Source organism: Nanorana parkeri, unplaced genomic scaffold (genome assembly GCF_000935625.1).
Source record: "Nanorana parkeri isolate BGI_ZX_2015 unplaced genomic scaffold, ASM93562v1 scaffold73, whole genome shotgun sequence".
Taxonomy (NCBI): Eukaryota; Metazoa; Chordata; class Amphibia; order Anura; family Dicroglossidae; genus Nanorana; species Nanorana parkeri.
In genome coordinates this window covers 2,656,856-2,674,126 of record NW_017306341.1, presented here as the reverse complement: position 1 = coordinate 2,674,126, position 17,271 = coordinate 2,656,856, and the positions used below count along the sequence as shown (strand labels likewise).

Sequence of the window (17,271 nt, the reverse complement as noted above, 5' to 3'; positions counted from 1 at the left end):
GGAATATCTTCCAGCACATGTACATCTCATAGTATGCTTGCAACCGTAATGGTGAAGATATAATAATCACCTGCATGAGTTTTCGTGACAGTTCATTAGTGAGGAATTCCTCTTCTTTCTCATAGTTGACTGCAAGTGTTTCCTTCTCCTTCTGCAAGGCCTGGATCTTCTTAAACAACGTATTACTGATGAATTCTTCTTCTTGCTCAGCCCTCGCTTGCTGAGAAAGAAACAAACAGATTAGAATGAAAACAAAGCAAGCATACAAAAAAAGGAACAGGGTCTACTGGGAATACATCAGCAGTAAGCAATATATCAACACAAAGTCATTCTGTGCAATCTTATCTGCAGCCTTTTATGTGAACTTCCAGGCAGCCATGTTTCTAGGAGAAAGGGGCTGCTACATGGGCAGCAATTACTGTCATCTTAATAGTCTTCTGATTCAAAACACCCAAATGCATTCTAAGTGTCAAGTAGATTATGCCAAATTTTGCACCCTTCCTTCTGATACAGTGTACAGACAACCACATCAGCCCAATCATTTCTCACATATGAAATGGTGAAGAGTTTGGAGAAGGCTGGAGAAGTGAACAATCTTGGACAACATAGCTGTACTGGAAAGTGAGCTGAATTGGAGATTTTTTTTCCAAATCAGCTATGTTGGCCTAGATTGTTCACTTCTCCGGCCTTCTACAAACTCTTCACCCTTTTTTGATACCGAACAGCAGAGTGGCTACTTTTCTCCATTTTATATGCTGGCCGATTACAAAAATCGAAGACATAAAACAATTAGTTTGATATATCAATATGATCCAAATATTTATCATCTTTCCTATAGGTACCAACAAATCTGCCCACAACATTGTTTGCAGAATAAGCAATAGCAGCAGCTGATTGGTTGCAGTAACTGTTGGGCTGAAAATTTTCGCACTGGCTCCTTTAACAAAAGGCGATTGACAAATCAACTTGTCGACTGGAGGAGTGCTGACTGGGCAACAAGCTGCTTGAAATTTGGACGAGTCAGCCGGACTCAATTTGAGCAGTGTATGGCCAGCTTAAGGGTACTAACAAACTTGTCCGCATTTTTATCCATATTTAGGATATAAAAACGTTTTATACATTACCCTAAATGATTAGGCAACAATTCTCTATGATGGTAATATTGCTGTTACATCACAATTCAGTGAAAGTTTATAGTACTCATTGTCACCCAGACTGCTTCCCCAAACACCGCTGTGTTGGCATGAATCATGAAGTAGTTGACAGACCTAGCTTAATCATCTGGAACAGGTTACAACTGACAAGCAAACAGTAAGTATTACTGAAAAGCTCCCCAGGCAAAACAAGAGCTTTATTACAGAGGATGAAGTAATCCAAGGTGTGGCAGAAGAGACTACAACCACTAATGACAAACTAACGCAAACTCTTAAACAAAACTCTTTACCACCCAGTAACCATGTTTGTTATTCAAGTATTATTTTCAATCTCGTACAATAATCTAGAGTAATATTTTAATTTTCTTGTCATTTCTTATAGTCTTAAAGAACTCCAGGCAAAACTTTAATCCTTGCAGTGGGGCTACCCTGGTGTTTAGACCCCCCCCCCCCCCGGTCTAAGGGGGTGTGCCCCAGAGACGCATTAATCCTTGCCACTCGCTGCTGGAAGACTACTTCGGTCGTGAGCTGACTTGGCTGTGCTGTGGCTGATAGCCTCCTGTGAAGGGAACCATTGAATACGCTTGTGTCATTTTTCTAATGCGAGTACATTACCATTATTTAAAAGCAAATTATTAAACAATCCTTCACGTGGAGTGGGCACTGTCCTTTTTTGTCATTCTATAGGATCTGGATGTGCTTCTATGGCGTCTAGAGGCCAACAAGCTCCCAACATCAATCACCTCAGCCAGAAACAAATTTAGAAATGTAAGGTACAAGTCGAAGTGCCATCAGAGTCCAACTGACCCCTCTGAATTCAGTCTACAAACCAATCATATGCTTGCTATAGGCTATAAATGTACTATTCACCTTGCCATGTTGGACCAACCATAATATTTGACACAGGCAACGGCTGATTTCTGCAAGCAGATCATCAGTCGTGCAGAATGACCCCAAATAAATGTAGTGAATGCTTTTTCTTTTTTGGCAGATTGAAGTACAACTTTAAAAACCGAACCATTAGAATAAGCTTTTCTGCCCATAGAATGTGCAAACATAAAATCTTGTCTGAAGTAGGCAAAAAGCTTGAGATTTTGCAGCTTCCTGTTCAGCCAGCACTCTCATAAAGCAGCTCTGATTGGGACCTGGTCTTCTTCCATTCCAATTTCAGAATAATCTGATGAGTAGCTCTAATGGACTGGATGTGTCTGGCAAAGCTCTGTGCCAAGAGGGATGAATCATATCAGGGAATGCTCAACCTGGTACTCGGCCATCCACCTTTATTATATACTATTTCCTATTATTAAAAGCATTTTATTTGGTACATCATCTACTTGAGGTCTGATTTCAGTTGGTATTACTTTATCATCATTTCTGGCGTGTAGGACAACTCATTTCAGTCATGTGCTACATTTTCTGTAGGCACTTTCACATGCAGAAATGAGGAATTCATTCCAATGAAGCTCCATAAGATTCCTTTTAACTCAATCTGTATAATTAGCTCAGCAAATACTGAATGCTAGAAAACCTGACAATGATAAATCTAAAAACTGCTTTCATCTTTTAAATCAGGTTTAAAATCATGTTCCCTGTATTTCTGTATCAGGCAACTATTTTGTCTTATGCACATATCCTGATTCTCATTTTGTAATTAAAATATATGGATAAAAAAGTACGCTTCCCCCACAGAGATGTGTTTTCTTCTGCTCCATGGGACATCAGGATCTCTTGACTGTGGTTAAAGGTAGATGAAAAATGGGGTTAACATTTTTCCCCCCCATCCCAACAATCATTGTGGGGAAGGGAGGGATTATTTTATCCTGCAGTCAGACTTTAACTATACTTTATCTTTAGATTTTATCTTAAGCAAGTACACATTTTGAATGATTTGAATTCTTGTATTTGATGTGCCTTTCATGTTTTATATCTTTCTTTTTGCATATTAAACGCACCATTCTTTATAACATAAAAGGGCTTCTGTCTCCTAGCTTTGTATACAGGACACCACATTCATCCTCCTTGCAGAGAAAATAAATATATGGTAAGCAAGATGAAGACAAAACTGTCTGCATTCTGTCGGAGCAGAAAACTAGAACTAATAGAGGGGAAAAGAAATGCACAATTCACTGCACAGCCTGTCTCCATAGATAACTGAACAAAACACATTGATCTAAAGGTTCTAAGTCATAGAAGAAACACTGAAAAAGTGATGGCAAAAAAAAACCCAAAAAAAAACAGTCCATCTAGTTTGCAACAGGAAACATCTGGTGGTGGTCGGTTTCCAGTGATAGATGTAAGAAACCTTTTGATAAGCGATTCTTTTAAGAATCTGATTTCCAGAAAATTAAATAATGCTGCTACTTTTACTTTCAGCATGCTACAAGGCAAATGGGGGGGGGGGCAGAAGCTAACTCAAACGTCCACGGGCGTGCAAACGCATCCAGCCCCGGACTGCCATCATATTCCTCCAGCAAAAGGAACCTTTCTAGTCATTTGTTCTTTTTCTAGGCAAGAAGGTCCACATCTGGGGCTTCCCACCTGGAAGCTACTTGTTCCATCCTGTTAAGGAAAATAGGTAGGCAGTTTAACAGGTTCTCTTCCAACCAAATAAATATTTCCTCTGCTACTGTCATCAGGCAATAGGGTTTCGTGCCGCCTTGTTTGTTGGTGTAAGATACTGTCCTTACATTGTCGGAAAGTATCTGGGTGTGCAGATACAGTCTTTGACACAGGGTCTGAAATGGTAAATGGCATTTGCGATTACCTGTAATTCTCTCACATATGAGGAGCTTTGGGCCCACCTGGGTTTGCAGATGCCTTGCATCATCTGCCGGTCCTTGTGGGCTTCCCAGCCCCATGAACTGGCGTCTGTCGTGATCCTTGTTGGGTTTGCATTACTCCATAGGTTGTCACTTGACAGAATTTCGAAGTGTAGCCACCATTTCAGGGATTGTTTGACTTGGAGAGGGACTGGTATTGTTTCCTCCTGTGACTTCTGTACTTTATCCCAGGCTGAGAAAAGAACATTTTGAAGGAGCCTTGATCATAGCTCAGCCCAAAATACCACAGGGTCTGTTGCTGTCATGAGGCCTCAAACACTCATAATTTCTCTAAGTGATGCTACTGAAGGAAAATGTAGTTTCAGGACAGACCTGTCCAATTTCCAAATCTTTTCTCAGGGAGTTTGCTTGTTCTTTTACTTTCTGTACTGGGGACAGCTGAGATTTTTCTGATTTACTATTCTCTGTTGTCTCAGGGTAGCGAGTGCTTCCACCACCAACTTAGTGAAGATTCTCAGTGCAGACAACAGGAGTGGTAGGGCATTGAACAGAAGGTGTATCCTCCCCTTCGGCCCTTTTATTGCAAATCTTTGGTATTTCCTAGGTTATCTGATGGGAGTGTGTAAAGAAGCATTTTTCCAGGTCCAAGGTGGCCATAAATACGTTTAGATTATAACTCGTAGTGGAAAAAAAAAATCTATTCTATCCTGAACATTCTCAGGAACATATGATGATAGAGCTAGACTGATTGCTCCTCAAGGAGAGGTAAGTGCTTCTGCTTTCGTTTTTTTCTAGAAGGGCATGACCAGGGCTTGAAACATTTTAGGGTGTCTCACCAGTCAAAAATTTCACGTCAGCATGACCGGACTATAGCCTTGGAATTTATGTTAACTTTTTTTGGGGACAGATGGAGCTTTCCTTTGGAGGTATATAATCACCTCGGGGGTGGGCCATTTATTTTTTTTACTATATATTTTTTTTACCCCCTACAACTTTATTGCTATTACATGGGGGGGCTAAGAAGCCCCCTATGTGATAGCCAATTTACATGACAGGTCCTCTTTATGGAGACATCAGGGTCTCCCAGACCACTAATGTCACCTAGGGACCCCCAGAGAAGCTGATGAAGCAGAGATCGGCTTCATCAGCTTCTGTAGCTTGAGAGTGACACTGAATGCAGGAAGTGATGTAATATGCATCACTTCCTGCATTCCGGGACTAAAGAGTAGATCAAAGGGAGATCGTGTACTGACCTCCCTTTGATCTCCTGTCACAGAGCCGTGCCGGGCCCAGCCGCATCGGGCACAGCAGATCTCAGGACCGGCAGTGACAGCTGCTAATAAAAGCGATCGAGCGTCTCTAGAGACGCCCGATCGTTTGAATGTAAAGCTCCCGGCCGGCCGTGTAATTACAACGGCCAGCCGGGAAGCTGCTCGTCGGGCTCCACCGTCGGGCTCCACCGTCCGATTTTTCAAGCCCTGGGTATGACCAAGAATCTTGAAAGGGGCTTGTTGGCAAGTTCTATTTGATAACCCAAAATGAATAAACTGTATGTATAATGAATGAGTTTGTCGTTGATTCCTGCCAGCATGGGAGGGACACCCCCGAATCTTTCTCCCACCTGCAGTACCTAGTCATTGTGACTTGTTGGTGCTACTGTGGGGAGGAGTGAATAAGAATCCTTCCTTGCCTTTTTTGAATGACTAGTTCTTTTAAGATTTTGGTTATCTAAAGTTTTTCTGTCTTTGAATTTTTTGGTTAGGAATAATTTTTTTCAATTTGTTTTCTAGGTGAACCCTTTTTTGTCAGCTGAACTATCCAATATAATTTCCAGGTCTGGTCCAGGATTCCGCCAAACGGTTGGCTACTGCTTTGGACAGAACTGGTAAGAGAGAAGTATGGGGTAACCTTTTTATCCCATAGTTCTCTAAGGGTCATGGGAGGCCATATACCAACGTCCTCCCGTTACCCAAAGCTCAGTATATAGCGAGCTACAGCTTGCTATATACTGAGAGCGCCTCAGCCGGGACAGATCCAGACAATACTGTCGAGATCCACCTAGCTAGCTGATTGACATAGGGCTCGCCTATCTAGAGGCAGAGCCAGCTGTGCTCACACCCAACCTTGTCTGTTCCGCCAGCCCTGCGGGTTGCAGTCTTTGACAGTTACCGCTCTCTGGAGGGAGATGATCGGAAAGTGAGCGAGCACCGGTATGTGTTCGTTCACTTCCCGAACTATAGATCCGACATGTGACCGTTTCATTGTCCCACGTCGGCTCTAATTATGAGGATGAGTGAAAATCACTCACCTCATAGTTCTCCTTTAAAGCATAGGATAATTTTAAGGAATAAAAACAAATGTGAACTTTTTAGCAGGAGCCATTTCAATGGTTCATGCTTTGAGTTCCATCAGTTTAGTATATACACGAGTCCTTGCTTAAAGGGGAAACCATTAATGAACAGTATTGTTTTCGCTTCACTATGTTCTATATATTTATGTGCTTGCACAGATTTTTCATGCCAACAGCAGTAACGAATTAGCAGGTTTAGGGCTGCAACAACTATTTAATCGAACTTAATAATCGTCCAACTAATCGATTTTGAAAATAATCGTTAGCTGCAGCTCTAAGCAGGTTTGCTGACACCACCAGTACGCGTTCAAAAAAAGATGCAGCCTTTGCAGATACAATGCCATACTGCCAGTCTGTTAACAGCAGCAGTCAACCTATACATTTTTTAATCAAGCAAGTTCAACATTTATTTTCCTTTCAAACCAAGAAGTGAGAATATCTGTACATTTAAAAGAAAGCTTTTTTGGGGTTAAAGGGGATTTCCATCTTAAACGTAAATGAAAGGAAGAACCAGGCATCGTCACTACAAGTCTAATTCAGAGCTACTCAGACACAAATCAGCAGGCACTCATGACTATCAGGAAATGTGACCTGGTGAATAGGTCATGCCTATACTTTACTAATAGGAATTGGAGAACTGCATGGGTCTAATTACCACAATCTGCAGCAGGTGTCTGCAAACCCACACAGATAATGTGCAATTAAATCTAGTTATATTACAGTATTTTAAAGGACTACATTTTTTTCAATGCACACACTTTAAATAGCAAGTTAAACTGGCAATCTGTGTTACCTTTTATATTATCTATATGCCATCCTACAAAGTATGTTTGCATTTACATTAGCGGAAGGGGATGCAGGTAGTGCTACCATCTGAGGGGAGTGATGCCAGTTCTTTAAGGGCCGGTTCACACCACAAAGGCTGTGTTCCAGAGCGTTCGGCCTCTGGAACGCACTGTACTCACGCAAAAAAAAAAGAAGTATTTTCATCTGAATTTCTGCTATCAGTATAAGCACTCACACCGGAAAGGGGAGAGGCAACACTGAGTCAATCAGAGCTGTATTGCCTTTGCTGTGTTATCAGTCAACAGTGTGAACATGATTACAGTAGAAGGAAGCAGAGATAAACTGTACCCTTATTTAGAACATAGAAGGGTGTGGTTCTGTAGTCTTTAGAGACAGCTGAGAACAATGTCGCCAATACCAGCACAGAGAGCACGCACAAAGTTATCCACTCAATAAAAGACTAAAAAATAAAATAATGCAGTCAATACATCTACAGTAAAGACTGATGAGCTGCATTATATTGTTGGCTTTGCAGACAAAAAAAGAAAACGTTTGTTAGGGTTTTTAACATAAAATAATATAATGTTTTTTGCCTATCCACTCCATTAAAAAAAATAAAAAAATGTATACAAGACAATATCGCCCCAAAAAAGCCTAGTTTGGCATGCAAAAACAAAATATGTATTACTTTGCTATCCTAATGACAGTTTTGCTGAATCAATAGGCCCATTACAGAAATGTAAACAATAGAGGGTATACAGAGAGCTGAAGTGGTCAGGATGAGTTGCACTTTTTTTTTATTTCTTTGCTCTTGGTAAGAGATTGTTTTTTTTTGTTTGGATGGAGTGCTGATAGATCATCTGGGAGAGCCGTTTATAGTATGAAAACATTTACCTGTACTAGCTGGCACAGACATTCTTTTTATGCAATAGCTTTTTCCCAACCCCCCAGATCTGCTTTAGGGGAGGACAGAACCTATAATGTCTCTCTGCTAATTTTTCAGATAGTAGTGAAAATTAACGAAAGCCTTTCTATAGTAGGAAAATATGTTTTTGAACACTAAGGGCACGTTCACACCATTTTCCAGGCAAGATCTTGAATGCAGTGCATTGCGGTTTGCCACATTTTTGCAGCGATTTTGCCGCGATCCAGAGCGTGGTTTTATTTGTAGCTTATACACCTCATAGTTCTAGCCGACCTGTGACAATGAGACTGTCACAGGTCGGCTCAGTAGATCGGGAGGTGAGCGAACACATACCGGCGTTCGCTCACCTCTCGATCCTGTCACGGCTCTCTGGCGTGACAGGGGAGGGGCTGGATCCCCCCCTCCGATCCGCCAGCGCTGACTGACGGGGGAGGGAACAGCTGGCTCTGCCTCTAGATAGGCAGAGCCAGCTGTCAGTCACGCAGCTGGGCGGATCCCGGCACAATTGTCGGGATCCGCTTCAGCATCTCAGTATACCGCAAGCAGCAGCTCGCGGTATACTGAGCCTAGGGTGACGGGAGGACGCTAGTTTGTGTCCTCCCGTTACCCTAAGGAGAACTATGGTGAAAAGCCTTAACCCCATAGTTCTCCTTTAACTAAACAGGGTAAACGCAAATGTAACAATGTTACTTTGTATCTCTATCTGGCCTCTGAACAATGTTTATAAACAGTGTGTAAGCTGGTCCATTTTTCACAGCAACAACTTCACAGTGTTCCCGAAATTTGGAGCAAAAATGGCAAAAACAGCACTTTTAAGGGATATAGAGGAAATGATAAACAAAAGTCATGTACAATGCAAGCACTCAGCCATTACAGCCACAAATGACTTCAGTTATAGCCGAGGGTTTATGGGCTCAATAACTCCCCATAGTTCCTTATGTATATTAGAGGCTAAAACAGCAAGACATCTGCCACCCGAGACCACCAGGGTCAGCCAACCCTTGCAGATCCCATTCTCCATAATGTAAAATAAAACCCAAACAGAAAGAGTGGCATTGCTTTGTCATGGTTGTGTGATGTAAGCACATCTAAAACATTTGGAACCACTGGGTTATATCATCTACTGGATTCTTGTACTCCACGGTGAAGTATCCCACAGTACCCACCCAAACAATGCTATTCATTCTGGGCTTAGTCCTTTGAAGAGCTCTGTAAAGCAATATTCACATATAAGCAAGAATATCACTTTATCCCAAAGTAATATCTTGGTCTTTTTAGAGACTTTCGCCAAAGAGGCATCTATCTTAGGACATTTGTCCCACAGACCTGCATCTTCCTCCGCAAAGGGGAACCTGCGTTTGTGCCCAGCAGAAAAAAAACAAACACTCTTTTCTGGGTGCTGCCACTCCACTTGGATCATGTCCGAGAGTGATTTGTGGACCGGGAAGATGCGTCCTTTCTTTGTCTGGAGCCCCTTATATAGTTTGTCATGCACCGAAAGCTCAGTGGACTCTTCCTTAATATCCAGTGGACTCTTCCTTAATCCCTGTTGTTACCAGACTGCTGTCCACCACAGGGGCACCGCACACTCCAGGTCATCACACCTTGCCACTGCTGTACACCCGGGGGGGCCACCATCTGGCGCCTACTCACGTGCAGGAGGATGGTTGCCTTCCCTGAGTGACGGAAGGGAACCTTGGCCAAGAATCGGGTGGGGGTCCGATAGGGAATCCCTATATGCACTGCAGCAGGTAACCCTGGAGTAGGTCCAAATGCATAGTAGGGTAAGGCTCAGCCCTAAGGCAAACAAACATGAGCCCTTAAAATAACAAACATTACGATGTCCCTGTGTAGCCGACGGAAACACAAAAAAAACTGACTTGGGATGGAAGGAGGAGTCTATTTATTTAATGTGGTTGATGTGTTTCCTGTTGCAGGCAGGCGGAGCCTATATCTCGATGGCTGTCCTGGAAGATGACTGGGGAAAAATAAAAAGCCATTTGAGAGCTTACTTTAAAGTGAACCCCTTTATGCCAGCAGGAGCCAACCCTTTGGGAGACACACAGGCTTCCCGGTCATGTGAGCACTGTGGTTTGTAAAAGCGATCAGGACAGCTAAGCCAATCACTTCTTTCAGAGATTTGATCAGATCCTTTTTCTTATATGCAGGACCTTTTGTTTACGATCTCTCCTATTTGTACGGAGTTGTTTTGTTCTCTTTTAATAAACTCTTTGATAAAAGAAAATAAACCAAGGCTGTGGACTTGCTGTTAGAATGCATTTTAAACATAAACGTATATAGACAATTCCAAAACAGCTAAACAATCATTTCTAAAACAAACACTTTAATGATGGATACTTTTAAATTCTAGTTTAATTAAGCAAAAAGTATCCCACCAGGACACAATTACTATGTTTCAACATTTAGCCGTCAATCGATATAAAATTCGACATCCCATGGGCAATGCACAGTGCATGGGGCCATTACTAGCTATGAGATTCAATCTTCATAAAGGTTTTTTTTTTTAAAGCACATAGAACTCATCAACAGGAAGATAACCACCCTCGGGCTCACACTAAGGGGCTGACAGAAACATGGACCAAGGCCTAAAGCAGCTGGCTCATTTTCTAATCTGAGAAGATGGAATCTGACTACTTACCACTAGCATGTTTTACAGCTGTTTTTAGGAATCAGTGGGTAACAGAATACGTTCAGGAGGCCGGTGTTAAATAATTTGCCTGGGCTCTTCTAGAACTTTTCAGAATGTAAGATGCCCAATAAGCACTATGACTTTGGGATTCACCATTGAGCGTTAACCATATACTATGTACCTAAAATTATTCATCTCCCTTCGGCGTGTATAGCAATACCGAATATGTTTTGATTAGTCATAATTTAAGTGTGTGCGTTCATATGAGCATGTGTACACTGTACGTCGTCAGTCACGAAGGGGTTAAAGGAGAATTATGGGGCGAACGAAAAACACTCATTCCCATAATTCAAGTCGACCTGTGACACTGAATCGGTCACGTCGGCTCTATAGATCGGAAAATCAGCGAACACATCGCCGATCTCCAAATCCTCTCCCTGCAGAGATCAGTGAATGTCAGTCACCTCTCCCCGCAGGGATTCCCCTCTCTGATCCTCCAGCACTGACTTGAGGAATGGATGGGGAAGGGGGCAAGCACAGCTTGTAGAGAGGCAGAGCCAGATTTCAATCAGGCAGCTGGGTGGATATTGACAGTATTGTCGGGATCCCACCCGGATGTGGAGCAGCCCTACTCTCTCAGCTCACAGAGGCAATTTGTGCGCTATATGCTGCGTTTTGGATCACCAGATGACACAGTATATGTCCTCCCATGACCCTGGGAACTATGGGCAAAAAAAGTTGCCCCATAACTCTCCTTTAATATCACAAAGTGGGCTGGACAAGTCCCCTTTATGGAGACCTTACTTGTCAATTAAATCCCTAAAGCCTCCTCTGTACTCTGAGATCTTTTTATATAAACAGAGAAACGTCCTCAGCTTGGTGTGTTAGATGGTCGGCCCAATCTGTGCTCCATGCGATCCATTATGTATGGAAGATTGATGCTAGGGTATATCGCTAGTTTTCCTTTTAGGCAAACATATATTAAGTATTTTTCTTTCCAGACGAATGTATGCATGTTATATCACATATGTTGTGATTTATTGTGTTTTATAATCTGTCACTTTCAAAATTGGCGGGAACATGATGTCAAGGTGGTCAATGTGGAGGTTGATGATTGGCTATTCTGATTAGGGTTGGGGCTATATATCAGCTGTGTTTATGTGCACTTACACTGTATGTTTTACCTGATGAAGGGGATCCTTTGTGACCCCGAAACGTTCGTTGTTTTTTACCACGATGCACGTCAATAATTAGACGTATTTTGCAAATTTGGAGTGCTGGTGTCTCTGCTTTAGCTCACGATTGTTACGGCTGCCACCCGTTGACTACCGCAGCACCCAATTCTTGAAGGGATTCACGTGGTCAGGAGTGCGATGGGACCATGGACTAGCTTGGATCACCAGATGACACAGTATATGTCCTCCCATGACCCTGGGAACTATGGGCAAAAAAAGTTGCCCCATAGCTCTCCTTTAATATCACAAAGTGGGCCGGACAAGTCCCCTTTATGGAGACCTTACTTGTCAATGAAATCCCTAAAGCCTCCTCTGTACTCTGAGATCGAGTACAGACTTATCTGATGGGTTTGAACCAGGAAGTATTCTGAACGGAGCGCTTCTGGGTTCCCGCTTCACAGGGTAGATCGAGAAACTCAACTTTCTTGTCTCAGGAGCCAGTCTGTCCAATCCAGGAGCCAGTAAGATTTTTTTTTTTTTTTTAGAAGCCAACTCCATTGATACCAACTAGAAAAAACCTCAAAAGTTAGGTGGCAGCTGTAATTTTTAAGGCTTTGTCCAGCCCTAGTGTAAGTAGTGTTCTGTGCAGCTGTACCGGTAGCCCAGGCCAGTGTGATGATGCACCAAGGGGGTGGTTCCATGATGCCTTGGGCTCATCAACCACCCAGCATTATTCAACCTGGAAGAGCAGCTGCAGAAAAAGGTTCGAGCTGAGTGTCTGTGGGGGACAACACTGGAATGCGTAAGAGTATGGCCATAAAATGCATTTATTATCTTCACATGGCCACTGAGCAATTGATTTTATTTCCCTAAATTCTCTGGAGTTGGTCTTTAAGGTTATTTCACACTTTCTACATTAAAATGAAAGTAGAGGAAATACAAAAACAGATGAAGTGTGTGAATCTGGCAATACTGAATAATGTGAAACCTTGCACCACTACTCCAATAAAGCTAAGCAGCAGCTGAAAACTGTGTGGTCAGATATAATAAATAATTGTATACGATATATCAGCTTTTATTATTAATTTTATAATCTGGCAATACTGATCTACTACCATGAAAACAGCATATCCCAATGCCTCATGTCAGGGGTGAATTGCAGTGTTCAGGAGCTCAATGACGACATTTTAGTTGCATCGGTAGATAATCATTTAACAGGCTGTAGAAGGCCCACCAGAATCTGGCTGGATGGTCAGTTTTTGCCAAAATCAAATGTGAAGGGTGAACTCTAAAGCCACAGGTGATAGAGCAAAGCTCTTATGGCTGTGGTGTAGATCCAAAGACATCAATAGAGCATTATAAAAACTGTTCAGTGCAATCAACCACCCAAAGTATTGTAGATAACACAAGTATTTCCTTTATTGCCGTTGCTATAGCTGTGTTGGTACTGCAAGAGAAGTTTAAAAAAAAAGTGCTAAAAATAAAACAGTTTCTTAAGAATGCTGAGCGGCGCTTCCCTCTTTATATATATATCAGCGTATCAAATCACTTAGTGTAATGAACATGCATCTATGACCACGAGAAGCACTTGACCTCAGGATCAATGCTTTAAATAAAATATATTACTTTAATTCCATTTCCCTGTAATACATTCTGCAAACTTGCTATTACTTCATACTCCGGGGTTACAACTACAGACTTTTCTGTTCAGAAACAGACCCACAAGCATTGCTGAATGAAGTGGGCCCCTACCACACAAGTAAAAGCTGCATCACAATACATGATGCTGTCTAACATGCATACAGACACTTTTTACCTCTATCCTCAACAAAGGTTTTATAATGTCCCTGTGCATGGTTAGAATGTGCCTGTCATAATGTATCCACATAATTGTCCACAAAGGCCTTTATACTTGTTCAAACGCCTGTAAAGCCATATTAATCCTTTTGTGACGGGAGACATACACTGTATGCCCCCCAGCATGAAGTGCCCAAATGATTGACCACGTACATCAGCAATTGAAGCTTTTTAAAGCCGGTAACCCCTGAGATAATCGGTTACCGTTCATTAATGGATGCCTCAGTAGCATCTATTAATACAGGAATGTTTTCATCAATAAAAGAATTAAGCTTTTACAGATACCTGATCGCTGCAAGCGATCGAGTATCTGACAGTGACAACAGACACGGCTCTGCTATATCACTGTTTTGACATCTCTGCGCAAAGCCCAATGTGTACAATGATACAATGTTTCATTTTGCTACATATTTCTATGATTCATAGAAATATGTAGCAAAATAAAAAATTGTATCATTGTAATAAACATTGTATCAGACTTCTGATTTGTTCTAAGAACATCAGAAATCTTTAATGACATCGGAATCTGGCATGCTGCAGATTCAGTCGCTAAGGTTATTATTGGCTGTTCCTTAAGTTTTAAGCAGCCTTATAGTGACCAAAAATAAAAAAAAATTATCAAGCAGTTATAGTGGCTGCTTAATATAATAGACAAAAAAAGTGGGGAGAAAAAAGCATAAATACATACAAATATATTTTAGCCTATATTATACAAATTAACCCCTTACAATGAAAATCTCCAGCTGTGCTGCAGCTAGGTTTTTCACCCTAAGGGGTTACATTTTCTATTTAAGCCCCTCATGTCAGCGTTCGTCAAAGTGTGCCACTGTCACTAAACGTGACAGTTATTGACACTTGGTTACAGTGACATTGTAAGCCACCTAACCACTATTAGGTTTTAGAGAAGAAAAAAAGTTAGCTTTTTGTTTTTAGGCCCAGAACTAAAAAAAAAAAATGTTTAAAATCCTAGGGATGTGTGGTGTTTCCAAATAAAGAACAAATACATGCATTTATTTTAATGCATTTTTTTAGCTCAGCTATTTTTCTAAAAAAAATAATAATAATCAAAACTCTTTTGTTATATTTTATTCATCCTGAATGAGGGGTTAGGCACACATACGTGATATAATCATATTGCCCTATCTGTCCTCTAAAAAACAATATATAATATGTGTACGTGCACTTAGTAAGAAAGTATATTACTGACGTGGAAAAAAAAAAATCACAGCAAAAATGTCAAAAATGCTTCAGTCATTAACGAACAGAAACTAAAAACAAGCTCAGTCATGAAGGGGTTAAACAGAAGCGTGAAATTTGTCCTAATACTGCAATGCTAAAATACTGGAATTCCAAATGAAATATTACAAGGCACTTGGTAATTATGCAACACTGACAGTATCTCCACCACCACATCAGGTAAACAGTCCTGGGCTCCCTAGATCTGTGAATATTGGATCGTATGGCAGAGTTTGGGTGTGCCACAGACCATGTCAAAAAATAAAAAACAGGGACAACAACATTTCTCTGTACGATCATTATCCGATCACTTACCACCCAGACCATGCCAAGAGGCATTATGTCTATAAAAGGTTCAACCACTGGCAAACTGGGCCCCAAACACCCCATTATGCTCAATAATCTTCCGGTATATGGATGCTGTAGAATAAGAAAATGTATTTCTGGGATTATATACAGCAGCTGTATTTTTTTTTCTTATTGTTTACTAGGGATGCACCGATACCACTTTAAGACCGAGTACCGATACTTTTTTTCCCCAAGTACTCACCGATACCAATTACCGATGCTTTTTCTTAAAGGGACAGTAGATGAGCACATGTCCAGACTCCAGAACACAGTGTATAGTGTGGCACAGATATATCCAATTCTGTATAACTGGCTTTATATTATTACATTTTTTTATAATATAAAGCCAGGTATGCAGAACTAGATATAGCTGTGTCACACTATACAATGTTCTGGTCTGGAATTCGGACATGTGCTCATCTATTTTCCCCACTAGGGGATACAAGCCTAAGTTAGCAATATCTACATAGTTATTTCTTTATAAATATTATAGTTAAACAGCTATTTTGTGCACAGCCCCCATGCAGTGCTGCAGTACTAACCTGCTGTGTCGTCTTCTCCGTCTGCTTCAGCCACTCCGTGTCACAGCCTAGTCATCTGCTCCATTCTGACCTCTTCTCCTGCTGATTGGCTGATGACAGGCTTCCTCACCAGTCACTCCTGACTGGTGAGGAAGCCTGTCAATCATCCAATCGGCCAATTAGCGGGAGAAGAGGTCAGAATGGAGCAGATGACTGAGGACTTGGAGGAGTTCGCGGCCATCTTGTTTAATTGAAGACGCGATGGAGGTCCTGCGTGCGGCGGTTTCGGGTCCCTGAAGATGGCGGACGCGGCACAGGTACTCGTTTTTTGTATCGGAGTATTTGCACGAGGACTCATGCAAATACTTAGTATCGCCGCCGATACCGATGCTTGTATCGGTATCGGTGCATCCCTATTGTTTACTATCAGATGTGATTTTAAGCAAACTGCACTTTAAAGAGGATCTCCAGAAATGTAAAAAGTTAACCCTTGCAGTGGGGCCACCCCTGCACTGCAAAGATTCACTGTTCATTTTTCTCTAGGAGCTCCAAAGAACAAAACAAAAGTACTCACCCGATTATCTCCGATCCCACCTGGCTGCTAGACCTATCCCAGCGGCCTTGTTCTCCCTCAAGCTCCAGCAGTCTGAGCCCTGCTGACATTGTCACGTCTAATGCAGTCCATTGACTTGCATTAGACAGGATACCGAGGGGCATACCACTGCCGGAACGGAGGAGAGAGGTGAGCACACTGCCGCAGGACTGATGATCATGTGAGCATATCTTTATTCCGGCCACTAGAGGAAAATGTGCAGTTAACCCTTGCATTACAAGGGTAGCCCCACTGCAAGGGTTATCTTTTCACATACCAGGAATTCTTCTTTACAGATCCTTTTATGTCACTGGGACCTGTTCTCACCAGAACCATGTTATGCAGTGCATTCTGAAAAGATTTTAACGTTCCAGTTTCCACTGTGATGTCCTTCTCCTTCAAGCCAATTAAACAGAGACCTTTGAAATCGCATTGCATCCACAAACTCATAACATTGTGCACACATTCCGACTAGATGTGATTTTGAACTACTGCCAGGTACTTAAAAAGCCCATTAATGTCAATGAATCCCCTTGCCAAGAGGCACATGCTGCACTGCATTTTCACAATATCCCGCATGCTGCAGCTTGGGGTAAATTGTCCTAAGTCAAATTAATTTAAATGCATAGACATGCTGGTTGAATTATATAGAATTGTGCATTTCCAAAAAACACTATGCTTACTTTTACTGCAAACTCCAGCAAAGGCCTCTTCCCATCTCTTGCAAAAAAAAGTTAATACTTATACAGACAACAGTTTACCGCCATTGTACTTCCCAGCCTGCGCAGGGCTAAACAGCATTTTATCCCGTTATACTACACGGGTGGAAATCAACCCACAGAAATAAATGGATGGTACGTCTACCGCTGCTGGAGCTTACAGTAAATGTAACATTAA

The 17,271-nt window shown here is 41.7% G+C and overlaps 1 protein-coding gene across 1 annotated transcript in view; it reads right to left on the bottom strand.

Annotated features, from left to right (window-relative positions):
- The window catches only part of CCDC6 (coiled-coil domain containing 6), a 39,917-nt gene that overhangs the window by 15,500 nt on the left and 7,146 nt on the right, over positions 1-17,271 (bottom strand). Inside the window, exon 2 of the mRNA XM_018576675.1 lies at positions 71-220. Coding sequence (XP_018432177.1) covers positions 71-220 — 150 coding nt within the window. The remainder of the gene's footprint in view (positions 1-70; positions 221-17,271) is intronic.